The sequence below is a fragment of the Prinia subflava genome, chromosome 8 (genome assembly GCF_021018805.1).
Source record: "Prinia subflava isolate CZ2003 ecotype Zambia chromosome 8, Cam_Psub_1.2, whole genome shotgun sequence".
NCBI classification, from domain to species: domain Eukaryota; kingdom Metazoa; phylum Chordata; class Aves; order Passeriformes; family Cisticolidae; genus Prinia; species Prinia subflava.
Window position 1 is genome coordinate 7,383,006 of NC_086254.1, and position 14,573 is coordinate 7,397,578.

At 43.1% G+C, this 14,573-nt stretch overlaps 1 protein-coding gene across 3 annotated transcripts in view; it reads right to left on the minus strand.

Moving 5' to 3' along the window:
* The window catches only part of SSH2 (slingshot protein phosphatase 2), a 90,489-nt gene that overhangs the window by 72,770 nt on the left and 3,146 nt on the right, over positions 1 to 14,573 (minus strand). The window contains exon 2 of one of the 3 annotated variants that reach the window (XM_063402689.1): positions 7,426 to 7,518. The exons of 1 other annotated variant lie outside the window; for it this stretch is intronic. In XM_063402689.1, the coding sequence (XP_063258759.1) occupies positions 7,426 to 7,437 (12 nt within the window). In that variant the 5' untranslated portion in view covers positions 7,438 to 7,518. Of the gene's footprint in view, positions 1 to 7,425; positions 7,524 to 14,573 lie in introns of all 3 variants that reach the window. One more of the 3 variants, XM_063402688.1, reaches the window with a different exon arrangement.

The following is a 14,573-nucleotide window of genomic DNA, read 5'->3' on the forward strand; positions in this document are numbered from 1 at the left end:
GCTTTTGGTTCCTTAATCCCTAAATCCCCACACTCTCTTCTTGAGGTTAATCCAGTTAAAACTCTCCTTTCCCTTTGGCTAGTGCCTTGCATAAATAACCACCTGAAGAGCAGAGCTGCAGAAGCCAGTGCTCAGAGTATGGCACTTCCCAGAACTCTGTCCCACTCTGCGAGAGACAGCGTAAAGTTCTTGTTGCTGCCTATGCCAGAAAAGGAAATCAAGATTAGCTAGGTAAGGGCAAAAGGCACTCCTTATGGATTGCTTAAATCAGCAGGAATCAATCATCCAGTCCAATCCAAATCCCCTAGTTGCTTTCTGCCTTAAGATAACTAGAAACAGGTTTATGTTATACTAAGATAAAGCACCCTTAAACCAGAGTAAGCCCTTATGCGAAAACCTCCCCTTTTTGGGAGGAAAGGAGAACTTGCCTTTGAGGTCAGCTCTAAATGAGCTACAATTACAGCCATATAGGCCACGCGGGATTTGGAAAAGCAACACGGATCAGCAAAAGAAAATCACCTCTGTAGGCTCTGCCTGGCTGGTCTGGCCCAGGCAGTCCCCTGGCACTGAGCCCGTGGGCAGGAGAGCGAAAGCAGCACTAGGACAGGGAGCCAGCCCTCACCCTCAGCCTGCCAGGAGAGGCAGTGCCATACACAGTCCGGCACATGCACACCACGAGGACAGTCTCACTACGCACAAAACATCAACAGTCTGACCCAGCAATGATGTGTATTTGCTCAGCAGAAAAACAAAACACACCCAGTGAAGGCAAAGAGAAATTTGACTCCTACCAGGACAAGTGGGTGAATGAAAGTGTGCCCTTTTGTGACAGATGAGACCCTACCCACTGCCAGTGGCACTTGTCCCCCTGGGAGAGAGCCCTGTGTGGCACCATCCTCTGGGCAGGCAGTGAGTGGGTGCAAGAGAAGTCCTTAAGCTCAGACAGGTTTTAGGTCAGTGACACAACTGACCACATGGATCCTGTCCCCGCAGCCCCCACGTGTATCTGTGTGTCTTACTCTCATTGTGGAGCTGGGCCAGACACTCCGGGGCAGCAGGCACTGCCTGCCAGAGTCCAAACACTGCACACGGGCTCCCTGGTGTGTGCCAAGCTCTCCACGCCAGGACTCCGACCATAAGCTCTTTGTGCTCCTGGTCATTCACAACCAAGAGAAAGAGAAATCTGGTTTTGAGGGCTGCTTATCAGCCTAGTGCTTCCAAGATCCTCAGTCTCGAGAGTAGAGTAAATGAATAGCCCCCTCAGCTTGCTGCCTAAGCAAAGAGACAGCAAGCAGGACAGGCATTCTGCCTCCCAGGTAAAGCAGTCACACTGAGTGAGGAGTGGAGTACGAGGACAAAGCAAAGAGCCTGCACAACTCTGCAGTGCAGCACGTTTCCAGCTCCATTCACGCGGATATGGAAAGCCGCCGCTCAGTCTCTGGTGCATATTTAAATGCTCATTCTGAATGGCCAATTAGTCAGAAGTGGAATGTTTTCTGCATTCACAGAGGAGCTATTTTAAGATTACATTATGCTCTCTGCTTCCATTAATAGGTACAAATAAAAAAAAAAGGAAAGGCGTTACACCCAGCAATGCATTTGTCTCAGACTTGAGTGCTGCATGTCCAAAGTCCCAGCGCCAGCACAGGAAAGTTGATGAGTTCTGTTACTGACAGGCCACATTCTTCACTGCTCCAGAGATCACCCAGTCATCAGGCTTGCCAATTCTTGATGGAACAAGTCAAATCTCTGTGTTCACTGGCCGCCTCTGCTGCAGGCCTGTCAAATTGCATCTTCTAGAGCTGTGTTAAACCTCCATGGAAGTCACCAAACTGAAAGAAGTTAAACCAGAGCAGAGCAGCATCTCACGTGTCCTGCAGCTCCGGAGGAGGCTGACCCAGATACTCTCATTCCAGACACCACTGTCCCTGCTCATGTTGCTCCCCAGCACTGCCTTCACTCAACCATACCCAATGCACATCTATACCCCTCCAGTGCTCTGGATCCCCTCTCAGGCCCTAGAGGATCAGAGATATTTGACAAGCTGAAAGTTCACTGGACTCATTTTGGAGCAAATTGAGAACTCTTCTCAGGTTTTTTAAGCTAACAAAACTCAAATCCCTAAATGCTGGTGAGCTTTCATGACAAACAAAGGCAGTTTTAGGGAAAATATACATTTACGTCTGGCCAAGACCAACCCCTCCCAATCTCTCCTGCATGTGTTAGGAATGCAGCTGTATCCATAACATCCATGCACAATCATCCATCAACTCCCACATCCAGATTTGCTTTCTTCCACCCTCTCCAAGCCTGGACTGCGATATCAAGGTTTGATCAGTGTGGTTTTCTGAGAGGGGGATTGGAGGAGTTAAGAACGGAAGCATGGATACAAGCATTTTGCCAAACACCACACAGAAGTTCCATGCCAATGCCACAAATAGATATTATTTTAATTCCAAAAGTCAATAATCTTAACACAGGGCAGATTGACTAGAGTCAGTTTTCTGTCAACAGTTTTGCTTTCACTAACAGGTTTATTCAGATCATTCTGAAGATCAAAACCACAGAATCCAACAGGTACAGGTATAATAAATCTCATTAAAACCAGAGTAGGTCAGCCCTCTGATGAACTTAAGCTGTAGATCCTTCTAATACTCTTGAAGAAAGCCTGGGTGACCAGCCAAACAAGGATTCCCTCAGCTCACAAATCCACATCTTCTGAGCCAAGTGGAAATACTGTATGAGCTAAGGAAAACAGAGTTCTGTGTGTGGGTTGATTTTTTTAAAAAATAATGTGAAGAGCAAGCAGAAAGTCTCAAATTGTGCAGCAAATATAAGAGAGTCAGAGCTGAAAATAAAATCCAACTTGGAGGAAAAAAGGTGATATAAAAACATTGTATTAAACCAATGTTACTTTGATGTTGGATTCAAATCTAAAGAAATGCTTAGCCCATGGAGACACAAAAACTAGAAAAAACCCCTCACAGTATGTGAACTCTATAAAGTACAGCTCTGCTGAAACATGATTTACACAAATGCAGAGGGGAAATGCAGAGGATTGAACAGCAGCAGCAACATGTAAATATATATATGTATATGTGTATGTATGTGTGTATATAAATGAAAAAGAGCATTACATGATGTCAGGAAAACAAATAGAAGGATGCCCAATGCTGGAAAGTGCTGCTTAAAGCAAACCTAATATGAATTCTGACCTCGTGAGTCCTGGGAGGGCTCTGCTTCCATTGGACACAGACATCACAGGCAGGCAGTGGGACAAGGAGCTGGAGACTCACTGACAGCACTTTTAGTCCTCCAACTTTGGCCATTGTGGAGAAACCAAAAATTCTTGGCACAGATGCAGTCATTTCAACTTTGTTCATTTTACTGCAGTAATAAAGATATTGCTTTACAGTTCATATATGCAAAAAATGTGGATCAGAAAGACAGTTTCTAACTTTCTCAGTTAAAGCACACCCACCCACCAAGGATTAAAAAATCTCTTTCCCCAAGATGTCAAGATATTTCTTTCACCAAAGCATTGGGTTTTCCTGGTTTTTAACAAGGATAGTAAGAGAAAGACTCAGCTTCTAATGCAGAAAACTCTTCTGTGAAACTATGGAAGAGGCAGAAAATCCTGGGTTGCATTTAACTAGGGAACAAGGTCACAAATTAAGCAGTCTGAGAATTTCTGGTAGCTTAGCCCTGAATTAGTTCCCCCCTCCTTTTTTTTTTCCTCCCAGCCTCCTCCACTACTTAGTTCAAAATGCAAGACCAACATGACACAGCCTGCATTGGTACGGGCAAATACATGGCTGAAGTCACAGGAGCACATTCTTCAGAGCTCATGAACCATCACATGACAAACATCACAAGAAGTCAATCTACTAAACTCAATTTAAACTTGAAGAAGTTAATAATAATAATAAAACCCACAATGGGAATGTCTCGTAGAAAAGGAGAAGTTGCACTTGAAAAGACAGCAACAAACAACAAAGCCAAGATCAGTTCTCATGTTATTTGAAACTTTTGATTTCTGGTGCTACACATGCAAGCCAGTATTGCTTACAAGTCCCTGATAAATACTTGTAGTTACACAGCTTACAGCAAATAAAAAAGCTGACCAGCAGCCAGTGAAGATCTTATCAATAAGCCTCTCACAAACGTACAAATATTGAATTTTATTGCAAGCACTTGAGCTAAATCTTTTCTGATTCTACATGTCTGAAAATCAGCAGCCTGTTCATTTGCTGTAAAGCTTACAAGTATGAGTGACTTCTTTTCCAATAGGAGGACAAGGCACAATCCTCCTTAGCTAAGTCCCAAAGTATTGACAGCTACTCAGAACATACAAGCTCTGCTTCCAGCTCCAAGCAGACAAATGGAAATAAAAGCAGAACTGCCTCTTAACAAGGTGTCATTGTACAAACTGATGTTCATGCTTTACCTGTATTGATTTCTGTACCAGGACAAAGGAACTTGTTTTTTAATTTCAAGAGCCATTTTAATTGGAAAAGTCTCAAAGCTGTACAAACATTTTATCCTGACAATTTAATTAGAGATTGGTCCAGTTCTAGTGCTCAACATCCAGGGATCCTGAAGGCTCTTAACTGTTTAAAAAGGTTGCAGTGATCTGCAGACCTACCATCAAACGGATCACTGTAGACTCATCCTTGGGATTAAGTCATCTCTGTTTGTGAGCCCTTATGTGATGATCTGTTACAGAGCATAAGTACTGCATGAAAGCCTCTTCAAGGCCTTCACCACCATCTGTGAATTACATTATTAACAATGGTATGAACTTCCTAAGAGCATCTGGTTCTCTCCCCACCCCCTTCTCAGATCACTGGGAAGAGCTCCTCGGTATCAAAACAGGCACAGGCAAAGCTGTTTTCCTCTTTTCCCTGCTTCCCTGCCTCCTCCCACCCTTCAGCAGCAGATAGATGGGCTCAGGTCTCCATTTCCACGCCCTGCATGTTTTCTGCACAACCCTTCTTACTGTTAAGTAAAGATGGACAAAAACAACTCCATGCTGTGTGTACCACAGGCATTTTACTGGGAAAAAAAGAAGTTTATTTCATCGTTTTGCAGAGGCAGCATCTGAAGTATGCTGAGAACTGGGCTGAGGCACAAGGGGGACTGCACAGTCCCACCTCAGGGCTCGCTCCCCACCAGCACAATCCCAGACTTTAACCAAAACCAGGCAGCAGCCACTCAGCAGCTTCAACAGTTACTGCTGCAGCAGTAACTCTCTAGATGCAAAGAAGTATTTTGTCATCCCAATTCTTCTCCCACCAAGGATGTTTCAGAAGCTTATTCTGAACTCATGCCAGCTTCTTGTAAACAAGAAGGAGGAAGAAGCAGCATCGCCCAGGACATTGGAGCACACTCTCCACTGAACTTTGCACAGAGTTCACATCAAACAGCCTCCTTGGCTGCTCTAAGGGATCATTTACTCTTGCAGGAACAGAGCCTTCCTATCTTGTTTTCTACTGCTTGTTCTTCAAACCCAGCTTCTCCTCTTGCTCTCTAAGTAGGGCTTCTCATTGCCTCAACTCTCTGTGCTCATCAGCAGCAGTTTTTCCATTCTGTTTTGCACAATACCATTCTTTAGTTGCACAACAGTTTGCAATTCAGGCACCGTTACAGCCCTGTAACACACAGCATCTTCCTCTGTCTTGAGTTAGCAGCAGTGTTTCTTGAAAGAAAAGAGCAACATTATGGGCAGCTCCATAAAGACTTGTATTCAGAGGGAAACAGAATCCAAAACCAACAATCCTGCAATGTGCAGTAACAGGCAGAAAATACTGGGTGGGGGGAGGAAGACAAAACTGTTTCTGCACAAATGCACACAAATCCTTCTAATGAACTGTTTCTCTTATGCCCATATTTCAGATAAATAAATAATCAGACACATGTTGATGTGCTTGAACAGTTGCATCTAAAATGTGCTACCACTGTAATTAAAGGTAAATACAAAATTTCTTCAAGTTTATAAAATAATAGCAAGTATTTGGGGTCACCATCAGTCCAATGTAGCCTGAATCCACGCTGTTTGCGTGGGCTGTAAGAGGAAGTCTGCAGTTACTTCTGACCTCAAGCTGCAGGAGGGGAGAAGCCTCCAGGGCCTTTCTGCCAGGGTTTAATCTCATTATGGTCACTCAGCTTTGGCGTCAGGCAGGTCAAGATGAAGATGGACCACCACTCAAACTTCTGGGAAAGCCCATGGCAGTGTTTTTACACAGCTATTTTAAAAAGTCAAGGGAGCCACAAGTAAATTAAGCAAGTTTTATGAGTGGCTTTGAACAGATGGCTTGACAACAGAATCCTGTCTTATTCCCTGCAGCTTATTGGGAGGAATGCAGGGAGAAGAAAAGTCAAGAAACTGGCAAGTCTTAGAACAAATTAGTGGCAATTTGAGACAGGCTCTGTCCAGGGCAAAGCCCAGGTCCCAGCATATAGTGGGAGCACAGTATTCTGTCAACAGGATCTTTATAACACTGGAACAGTATCTGGAACAGTAGAAACTAAAGTTGGAATGAATTCCCATCTTTCAAACAGTATGTACAGGTGACCATGTAATCAAATTAATTAATATTTTGCTAAATTGATGCATTGAAAATTACTCGATGAGCTCATTTTTGGAGGCAGTTCAACGCCTCACTTCTAGGACTGATGTCAGTGTCACATGCTTGGAGAGGATCAGTCTGCAGCTGGATATTTTAAAGCCTTCTATTAGGAGCATAGAAAAGTCAGCGGATTTCAACAGCATCAACCAATGGATTTTTGTTTTATCACAACAATTTAGTCACCAGACCCCACTGTCAATATCTCTGTGAGAATATCAGGCCATTTCAGACACTTCAAGTCACTTGACGGAAACTGAAGAGCGCAGCAACGGAGTTGTTTCAACAGAGAAAGTTGTGTTTCAACAGAAATCAACAGAAACACAAGGAAATAGGAGTTTCTGACTGGCTCCTGATAAAGCAATTAACCTTTGAGAAACTAAACTCAGCAGCTGTAAAGATACATAAACAAACAAACAGTAGCAGAGCAAAGGGTGTTGAGCATCAGTAGCACAAACGCTCCAAGCAGCAACATTCAACCCTGAGTTCAAATCCCATTCACTCACAGACCAACTGTGATGTCATCTTTTATTCTGACATAATGCAGGATGTCACTGAAGTTCAGTGGCAAGTGTTCATGCAGGATCTGTGAAGTCTCCGCACTTTGATGCTCGCTGCTTGCACTTTGTACCAACAAGCAGGAACAGATTTGCATTACACAAATAAGCCGTGTCTTTATTGTGCAACCGCATGCGACTTTTTTGGAGAAAAACAATGCTCAAATACAAGGAGTGCTGTGTGCATCAGGCTGCAGAGTGGGTGGCAGTGATGTTGTCAGAAAGCACTCGGCACAGCTTACCTCCACACCCATTGACTTCAGCAGAGGGCTACATACGAAAAGTCTCTGAAGATGAAGCTGAAGTGTTCCCTAACCCATGGCGCTGTCCATACACTATACTTAAGAAAGAGACAAAACAAAAACCACAGAAGTGAAGCAGCATGAAATTGCAGGGTTTGGGTTTTTAGTTTCTAAAGACTCTTGCAGTCCCTGTTCCAGTTAAGATGTCTGACTGTAAACCCATCAGTTGTGAGCAAGCCCTTCCCCACACTGCCTGAGCTTTGCCATGTCTGGAGTGTAGGATGAGAATCACGGTGTTTAATGCATGGTGAGAGTGCTCCCAGCAGACCTTGGATAAAAATGTGTTAAAACTTCACATCAACTCAGCTGTTAAATTCTTCAGTGAGATGGCCTGGGTTTGTGAGGGGTTGTACCAAACCCCACAGCCCTCACATGCAGCACAGGACACGGCCCTTTGTAAAGATCCCTGGGAGCTTCTCTCCATAAAGTTCACAAACTGCATCAGTTTAGGGACTGATCAGTTCACCCTCACCCAGGCTACTAATTTGATTTGTAATAGTTTTAAGAACAGGGAAGTCAAAGGCAGGAAGCCCTAAACCTCCATGAATGTGAAGCCCCATACACAGGATTGCAGAGCAAGGTCCCCCCAGAGGAGCTGGCAGAGACCAAATATTTGAGCTTCAGAGTGTGGTAGACCCTCCTTGTACACTGTGAACTTATGGATGGATAAATAGGTTTGGTGCACAGGCTGCAGGTGGGGTCAGGGAAGGTTTGTACAACCAAGACAAACTCACAGTATTCCTAGCAGTTAACTCCAGAGGCATGTGACTATTTTCAGATTGTAGCTTTTATCCTAGTCACAGAAAAACGAGTCTCAAGGAAATAACAAGATCCTTACATGCCCAAGCTCTTATTTAGCTGCTTGTGGTTCAGCAAGGCATTCCTCTTAAGATGAGGCTTATATATTCAGTGTACCCCAAAGATTTTAAAGCAAGCAGAATGCATCCTTCATTCCAAATGAACCCATCGGCAGCCAGAATTCCTCTGTACAGAATTCCATTTTTTTTTCAGAGGTTTGAAGCTATTTGGCAGTCGTATGATGCTCGGACCAGCCTGCACATTTCTCTCTCTCTCTTTTTTTTTTAATTTTAGACTTAATGTAGCATGTACTCTCAGAAAGGTTTACAATGCAGCCTTTTGTAGTTAACTTGCTCCAAGCTGGGCCACTGCCAGGTTGTTATCAATGACATTTTAAGGCAGATGAATGAAGTTCTTATTACGGTGACAAGCAGAATTGTGATATGGCACATACATACACTGAACGAAGAGAGCTTGCTATTAGTTTGTCAGGTTAATAAATAAATAGCGATTTAATGAATAAAAGCCTTTCATTAGGAAACAAATGAACAAAATTAATATTTATAAAGCTTTCGTGGTTTTAAGCACCCTTTAAAATAAGATTATTCATTTCAGTCACAGCCACCATCACGGATTAGAGATTCTTGAACACAGCTTCCCATCCTAATTCTCTTATCACAGCAATGCAAGGCAAAAAGCAAAGCTCCTCCTTCTGAACTGTTCAGGCCAGACTCAGTTTGAGATTGACAATACTGAAAGCTCATGACAGCAAACATTTCTGTTCCATCTTCAGGACTGCAGCTAAAGACTGCACCTGTTGGAAGAACTGTTGGTTCCTTATCACAGCAGGAAGTTCTCACGTTTTACACAGCGTGCTTCCACACCACACAGAGCACTGAACCTGTGCCAAGCCACCAAGAGCAAACTGCACATTAGACAAACTATCAGCACTCAGCCAGGAAATCGCTCCCCATCTGCCCCTGGAATAAGAGTCTGCACTAAAACCCTGCTGGTATCTCTCACCCTTCAGGATTCTTCAGCATCTCCCACAGCACATGCAGAGAATGTTCACCCCCAAGTGCAGTTTAAGGAGGGTGAAGTATCCCAGGATGTCCCACTTCCCAGCGAGCAAATGAAATTCTGACACGCACAGATCACTTCTCACCTCAAGCTGTCTCTGTCATGTACTCCCTTTGGCTCAAGGCATTCCGTGCTCATCCATCCTAAAATCAAACTTGCAAGCTTAAATCTTAAACAAGATGAGTAATTTTGGGTTGGGTTTTGTGGGGCTGTTTAGTTTTGGTTTTGTTGGGTTTTTTATTACTTTACTTTTTAAATGGGGCACTTCTCAAATTCAGGACCAAGATTTGAGCAAGTGTTCAAGCTTAAAAGTTTACTTTGGCTCATGCCATCTTCTCCTCAAATACTAAAAAAAAAATCTCAAACTTTTCCCCTCTCCTCAAGGCAAACTCAAGTTTGAACTTTCTCAGTCATATGAGAAGCAGACAGAAACTGCCCCAAAATAACCATCTCAGCCATGTACGGTCAACATGAACAGATCTAAGTTAAACAGAGCTTCCTCCCCACCAGAGCAGTTTCTGGTTTATGTGTAAAGGAGAAAAATTCCACTTCAACGACCAGAAGTGTGGGTTGCAGAAGCGTGTGGCGCAGTTGTTATCTTTGCAGCATGAAGCACAAGCTGAAACCAGGGATCTGTAAAGTGTATGTGAAAAATATTCACTTCACCCACTGAGACTGTGCAAACTCTATTCCAGTCACACTATAAACGTTAACTAGTAATACCTCCCTTGCCTTAAAGTATCCTACAACTGTGCCCAACTTTTGGGAAGGGGATTGAAAATATGCTCTGCTCATATTGGTTTTCCCTGATAATCTCTTATTTGAGATTCAGGAGCAGAGCAGAAGCTGCACAGAAGGACAATTCCCTCCCAGCACCACAGCGAAGTGCTGAGGGATGCAGTGGCAGGAAAACACTAAAAGCAAGAGATAATATATTAATATTTGATTCCCATGTGCAACTGCACCGACAAGTTTATGCAATATTAAACTCGACCCACACTACAGGGGTAGCTGCTGTCTCAAGATTCATTAAGAGGTGGAATTCAGGCTTACTTATTTTATTAACTGCTGCCGAACCAAAATACCAAGGAGGAAGAAACACCACAAAGAACAAAACAGCCCAAGTTGTCCTGTCTCACTTCACTTTTTGAAGGCACAAGCTTGCTCCCCCATGTAAGCACAGCTCAGCTGAAAAAAACAGAGCAAACTCCCAGTAACAAAACTCACCAGATGTTACATAAGAAAAATATTTGTTCAGAGAGTGAATCAAATCGTTGTCAACCATTCTGCAATGTGAAAGGGCAAAGGGGAGGGCTGTCATTTCAAGGTTTGCACTTCACTCAGGAAGACAATACAGCATCTAGGTAGCCGTTTCCTACCACATCTTGAAGCACTGTATTTAAATGCAGTGGTTACAGCATCTCTGAGGAACGTGCCCAGAGCTGTTTGTCTTTAAACTATTTAAAACTGTTGAGGAGAACTGCGGAAAAGAAAACAAAAACAGAAAGACAACAACAGAAACAAAGAAGAACAAAAAAAGAATCAATGCTTATTCGAGAAACACCTTTATCTCATCACCTAGCATTTCCTCTTGTACCTAGGTTTAGCTCTGTAGGTCAGAGAGCTGAGTCACTTCCCTGCCTGCCTCGCAGCAAGTCATGAGCTGAATTTTCAGTGTGACACCCTGTTTCCCATTGAAGATGCTCCACAACTCAGAACTACTGCAAGGGAACAGCAGGCTCCAAAGGATACCTGCCACTGTACGTGAAGCTCACAGACATCAGGTGACTCTCTGCAGTCCATTCAGGAGCTTCAGAGACCTGTGGGAAACTCCATTTTCAGATGGACTGAGTGAAAGGGTTGGTCCTGCACCACTCAGATTACCTCTAACCAACCAGCTCTCCTTTGGAAAGCAAAGCATTTTACACATGCAAGGCACATGCCCTATCCCTCCCTCTCATCATTGTGTAAAAAGGGTAGAGATGAAAAGCCTGACATGTTTTGTTTCAGGATTTTTTTCTGAAGAATCCTAATGTATACATTTCTCAGATGTCAGCTGTTGAAGTGAAATCAAGCCAGTTGAACAAGTCTTAAAAGTTCTTGCTGCAATTTTAAATATGATAGTTCTGTACACCAAAACAGAAAGGATATGGTAGAAGCCAGTGAGAATAGGACAGCCACAGTTCCCTGTGACAGGACTGGCTGTCCACATTAAAATTCACTTTTCGGATATATAATTCAGTTACAAGTTGCAGTCCAACTCCTGAGACAACATCTCTGGAATTTAATTCTCCAAGATCTCCTGTGGAACGCTTAAGCATCAAAGCCACCTCCTGAGCTCTGGTATGAGCTCAGTACAGGGACAGTATGATCTCTGATAAAACACTTCTTTCAAAACAGGTCAGATAAAATACTCCAATGTCTTTAAACTTCAATACAAGGAGTTTACACTGTGGCCTTAAATTCCCCAGTAATTTCACCCTGAAACAGCCCCCACCAATGCAGTAACTTCATTATTTCCATGAAGCCTCAGTTTAGGAGTCTCTTGGGAGGAGAAGGAGGAGGAGGAGGAGCAGTGCACCCAACAGCAGCCAGGAGCCACAAGCACAGCGCGTTTCAGCGAGTGCCAGGGGCGTTCCATTTACCGGGGCCATGAGGAGTTCACGTCATGGGCATTTGCCAGGAGTTTCATGATCACTGGCATGCACAGCGAGGGTGCGTCTCACCATGGAAGCAACAAGCTGTTAAAGTGTGTGACTCATCTCACAGCAACGCTCTCGGCCTTCCGAGAGGAGAGCAGCCTGCATGAGCAATGCTGATAAGATGCATATTCAGAGGAATTCTATTTGGGCAAAAAGCTATTGACACATTCAAACCCTTATATACAGAAGCCTGCCCAAATGCTGACTAAAACACATGAACAGACACACGCACTGCAATAGTGCAGTATTGTGATATGACATTTTGCAGGTGGTTGGGTTGACAGTAATTTAATCAATTTATATGGCCCAACTCAGAAATGCAAAGATGGCTTTTAGCCCTCATAATATTTTATCCCTTTAAACAGAGTGCTCCAGAGGAACAGCTTCCAGCCATAAGGTAAGAACCAATGTGTGCCTTGCTTAAATCACTGACTACTTCCAATAGATATCACCTCCTTCTTCTCCTGCTTCCAAGATTCCCCTTTTATGCAAAAGAGATGAGCTTCACTGTCACTATCCAATAATCAAATTAGAAGGACACTCAGGCAAATCAGTGGCACTGAGTGGAGATCTCTTTAATTCAGAGGCTGACCTAAACAGCTGGAACACCTGGAGCAGGCAGCTGAGCAGCCTGAGTGCCCTTGAGGGGCAGGGCCAGTTCACATGAGGGCAGCACTGGTCACAAACCAGCAGCTCCATTTGTACCTCTTGCTAATGGCATCAGCAAGAATGAGATGCTCAGACTGCAAAGCCTTAACAGCCCCTGGCTTCAGCTGGTCCTGGGAGGATGTGGTTTGTTGTGACTGAAGAATGAAACCTTGAGCTGCAGGCTGTGATCAGGGAGCAGCTACACTGAGCTAAGCTGCCCAAAGGCTGTTTTCCTTTTTTTTTTTTTTTCTTTTTTTTTTTTTTCATTTCCCAAGACAGAAGAGTTGCAGCTTTAGATCTTTCAGGATTTCTTCCAGTAACTGGAAATCCTCAGGCATTACTCCTGCATAAAGGGAGCTCTCTTACACTAAAAAATTTCCAGCAGACTGCTTTGTGGATGGCAGTCTCCGCTCAAAATAGAATTTTCCACTTAAATAAACATGTCATTGGCTCCCAGAATGGCTATAGATGCTACTGTACCCTGCCCTTTCCAACTTATTTTCATTTCTTAAACAGCAAGAATCAATACTGGTCAGATAATGACTCATTACAGCATCACAAGCTATTTGCATTTTCAAATTACAAGCTCCTTTTCAAAACACAAGAATTTATGTGCCACTGGAACTCAAGAGGTGAAAACTGAAATCAAGCTACCATTGAGATATGCTACAAAAGGAGTTAGATCCTTTAAAATAAGATGAAGATTTTCTCATGTACTCTGCAAGTTTTAAGAATGTTTCTCTATGGTTCTCAGTGAGCATCTTTAAATATTAGGCATGGCTAATTTTACCAAATATTTCACAAGAAGCTTCTGATCACCCAGTTTCATTGTAGTTCCCTCCAAAAACCAACTCTCCATAACCTTATCCATGCAGCAGCAATCAAGATCACAATTTATTAAAAAAAGGAAACTAGAAAAATAAGTTCTATGTGAGACAGACTGGATTTATCAATGATTAAGTAAACTCACAATTACCACACTATTTAACAGCAATTACAGGACCAGGGGTAGAGAAATGTTATATTTAGCTTCCCCATAAGGAAGTGGGGAAAATATTTCCTGTACGTTCTACTACCATGGAGCTTCCAAGCACAACATGACAGACACTCCCAAACACATTTCTGCTTCCTGCTCAAGCTGTTTTCCTGGGATAAAGGAGGGGAAGTCCACTAGTTTAGGTTTTAATTTGCTTTAGCATATTTTTTTCCCCAAACTGTGCATTTTAGAACAATATATACCCAGCATATCCTCTCTTTTTGGGTCAGTCGGTCCCTTCCAATAAAAGCATATTGTCTCCCTGAGGGAAGGGAAGACAAGTGAACTGTGAGAGCAGCCAGGGCCAGATTGCCTGCCCAGCTTCTTCACTTCCCAGGAAAGAGATATAATAGGCAAAAGGAAAACAGCACTTTCCAGAAATTACAGATACCATTTTTTTGGTAACTGTGCATCAAAAATACTTTAAAAGGCCAAGTTTTGATAGATTATTTCCAATACAGGTAATTATCAGCCAAGAACTGTATTGAACAACAACACATCAGCATTAGCACCAAGGACCTCGTGGCATCTTTGTTTTTTATTGTAGCATTTTGCCACCACTTTCTGCTAACATGGCACATCAGAAGACAACAATTCTGCTGTAAGGATTGAAGACTGCAGTCTCATTTCTCAAGAGTGACTGCATAACCAAAGGCCAAAACAAACAGCAAAAGTCTGGACACACAATTAAAGGAATTTTACAAGTCATCAAGCAACCAGAGGGCTGTAAATGTATAATCAACACTTTGCATGAACTACCCTGAAATGAATGCTCATGAGATGCTCTGTGGCAATGAGAACAAGATAAAAACCTATAAATAAAA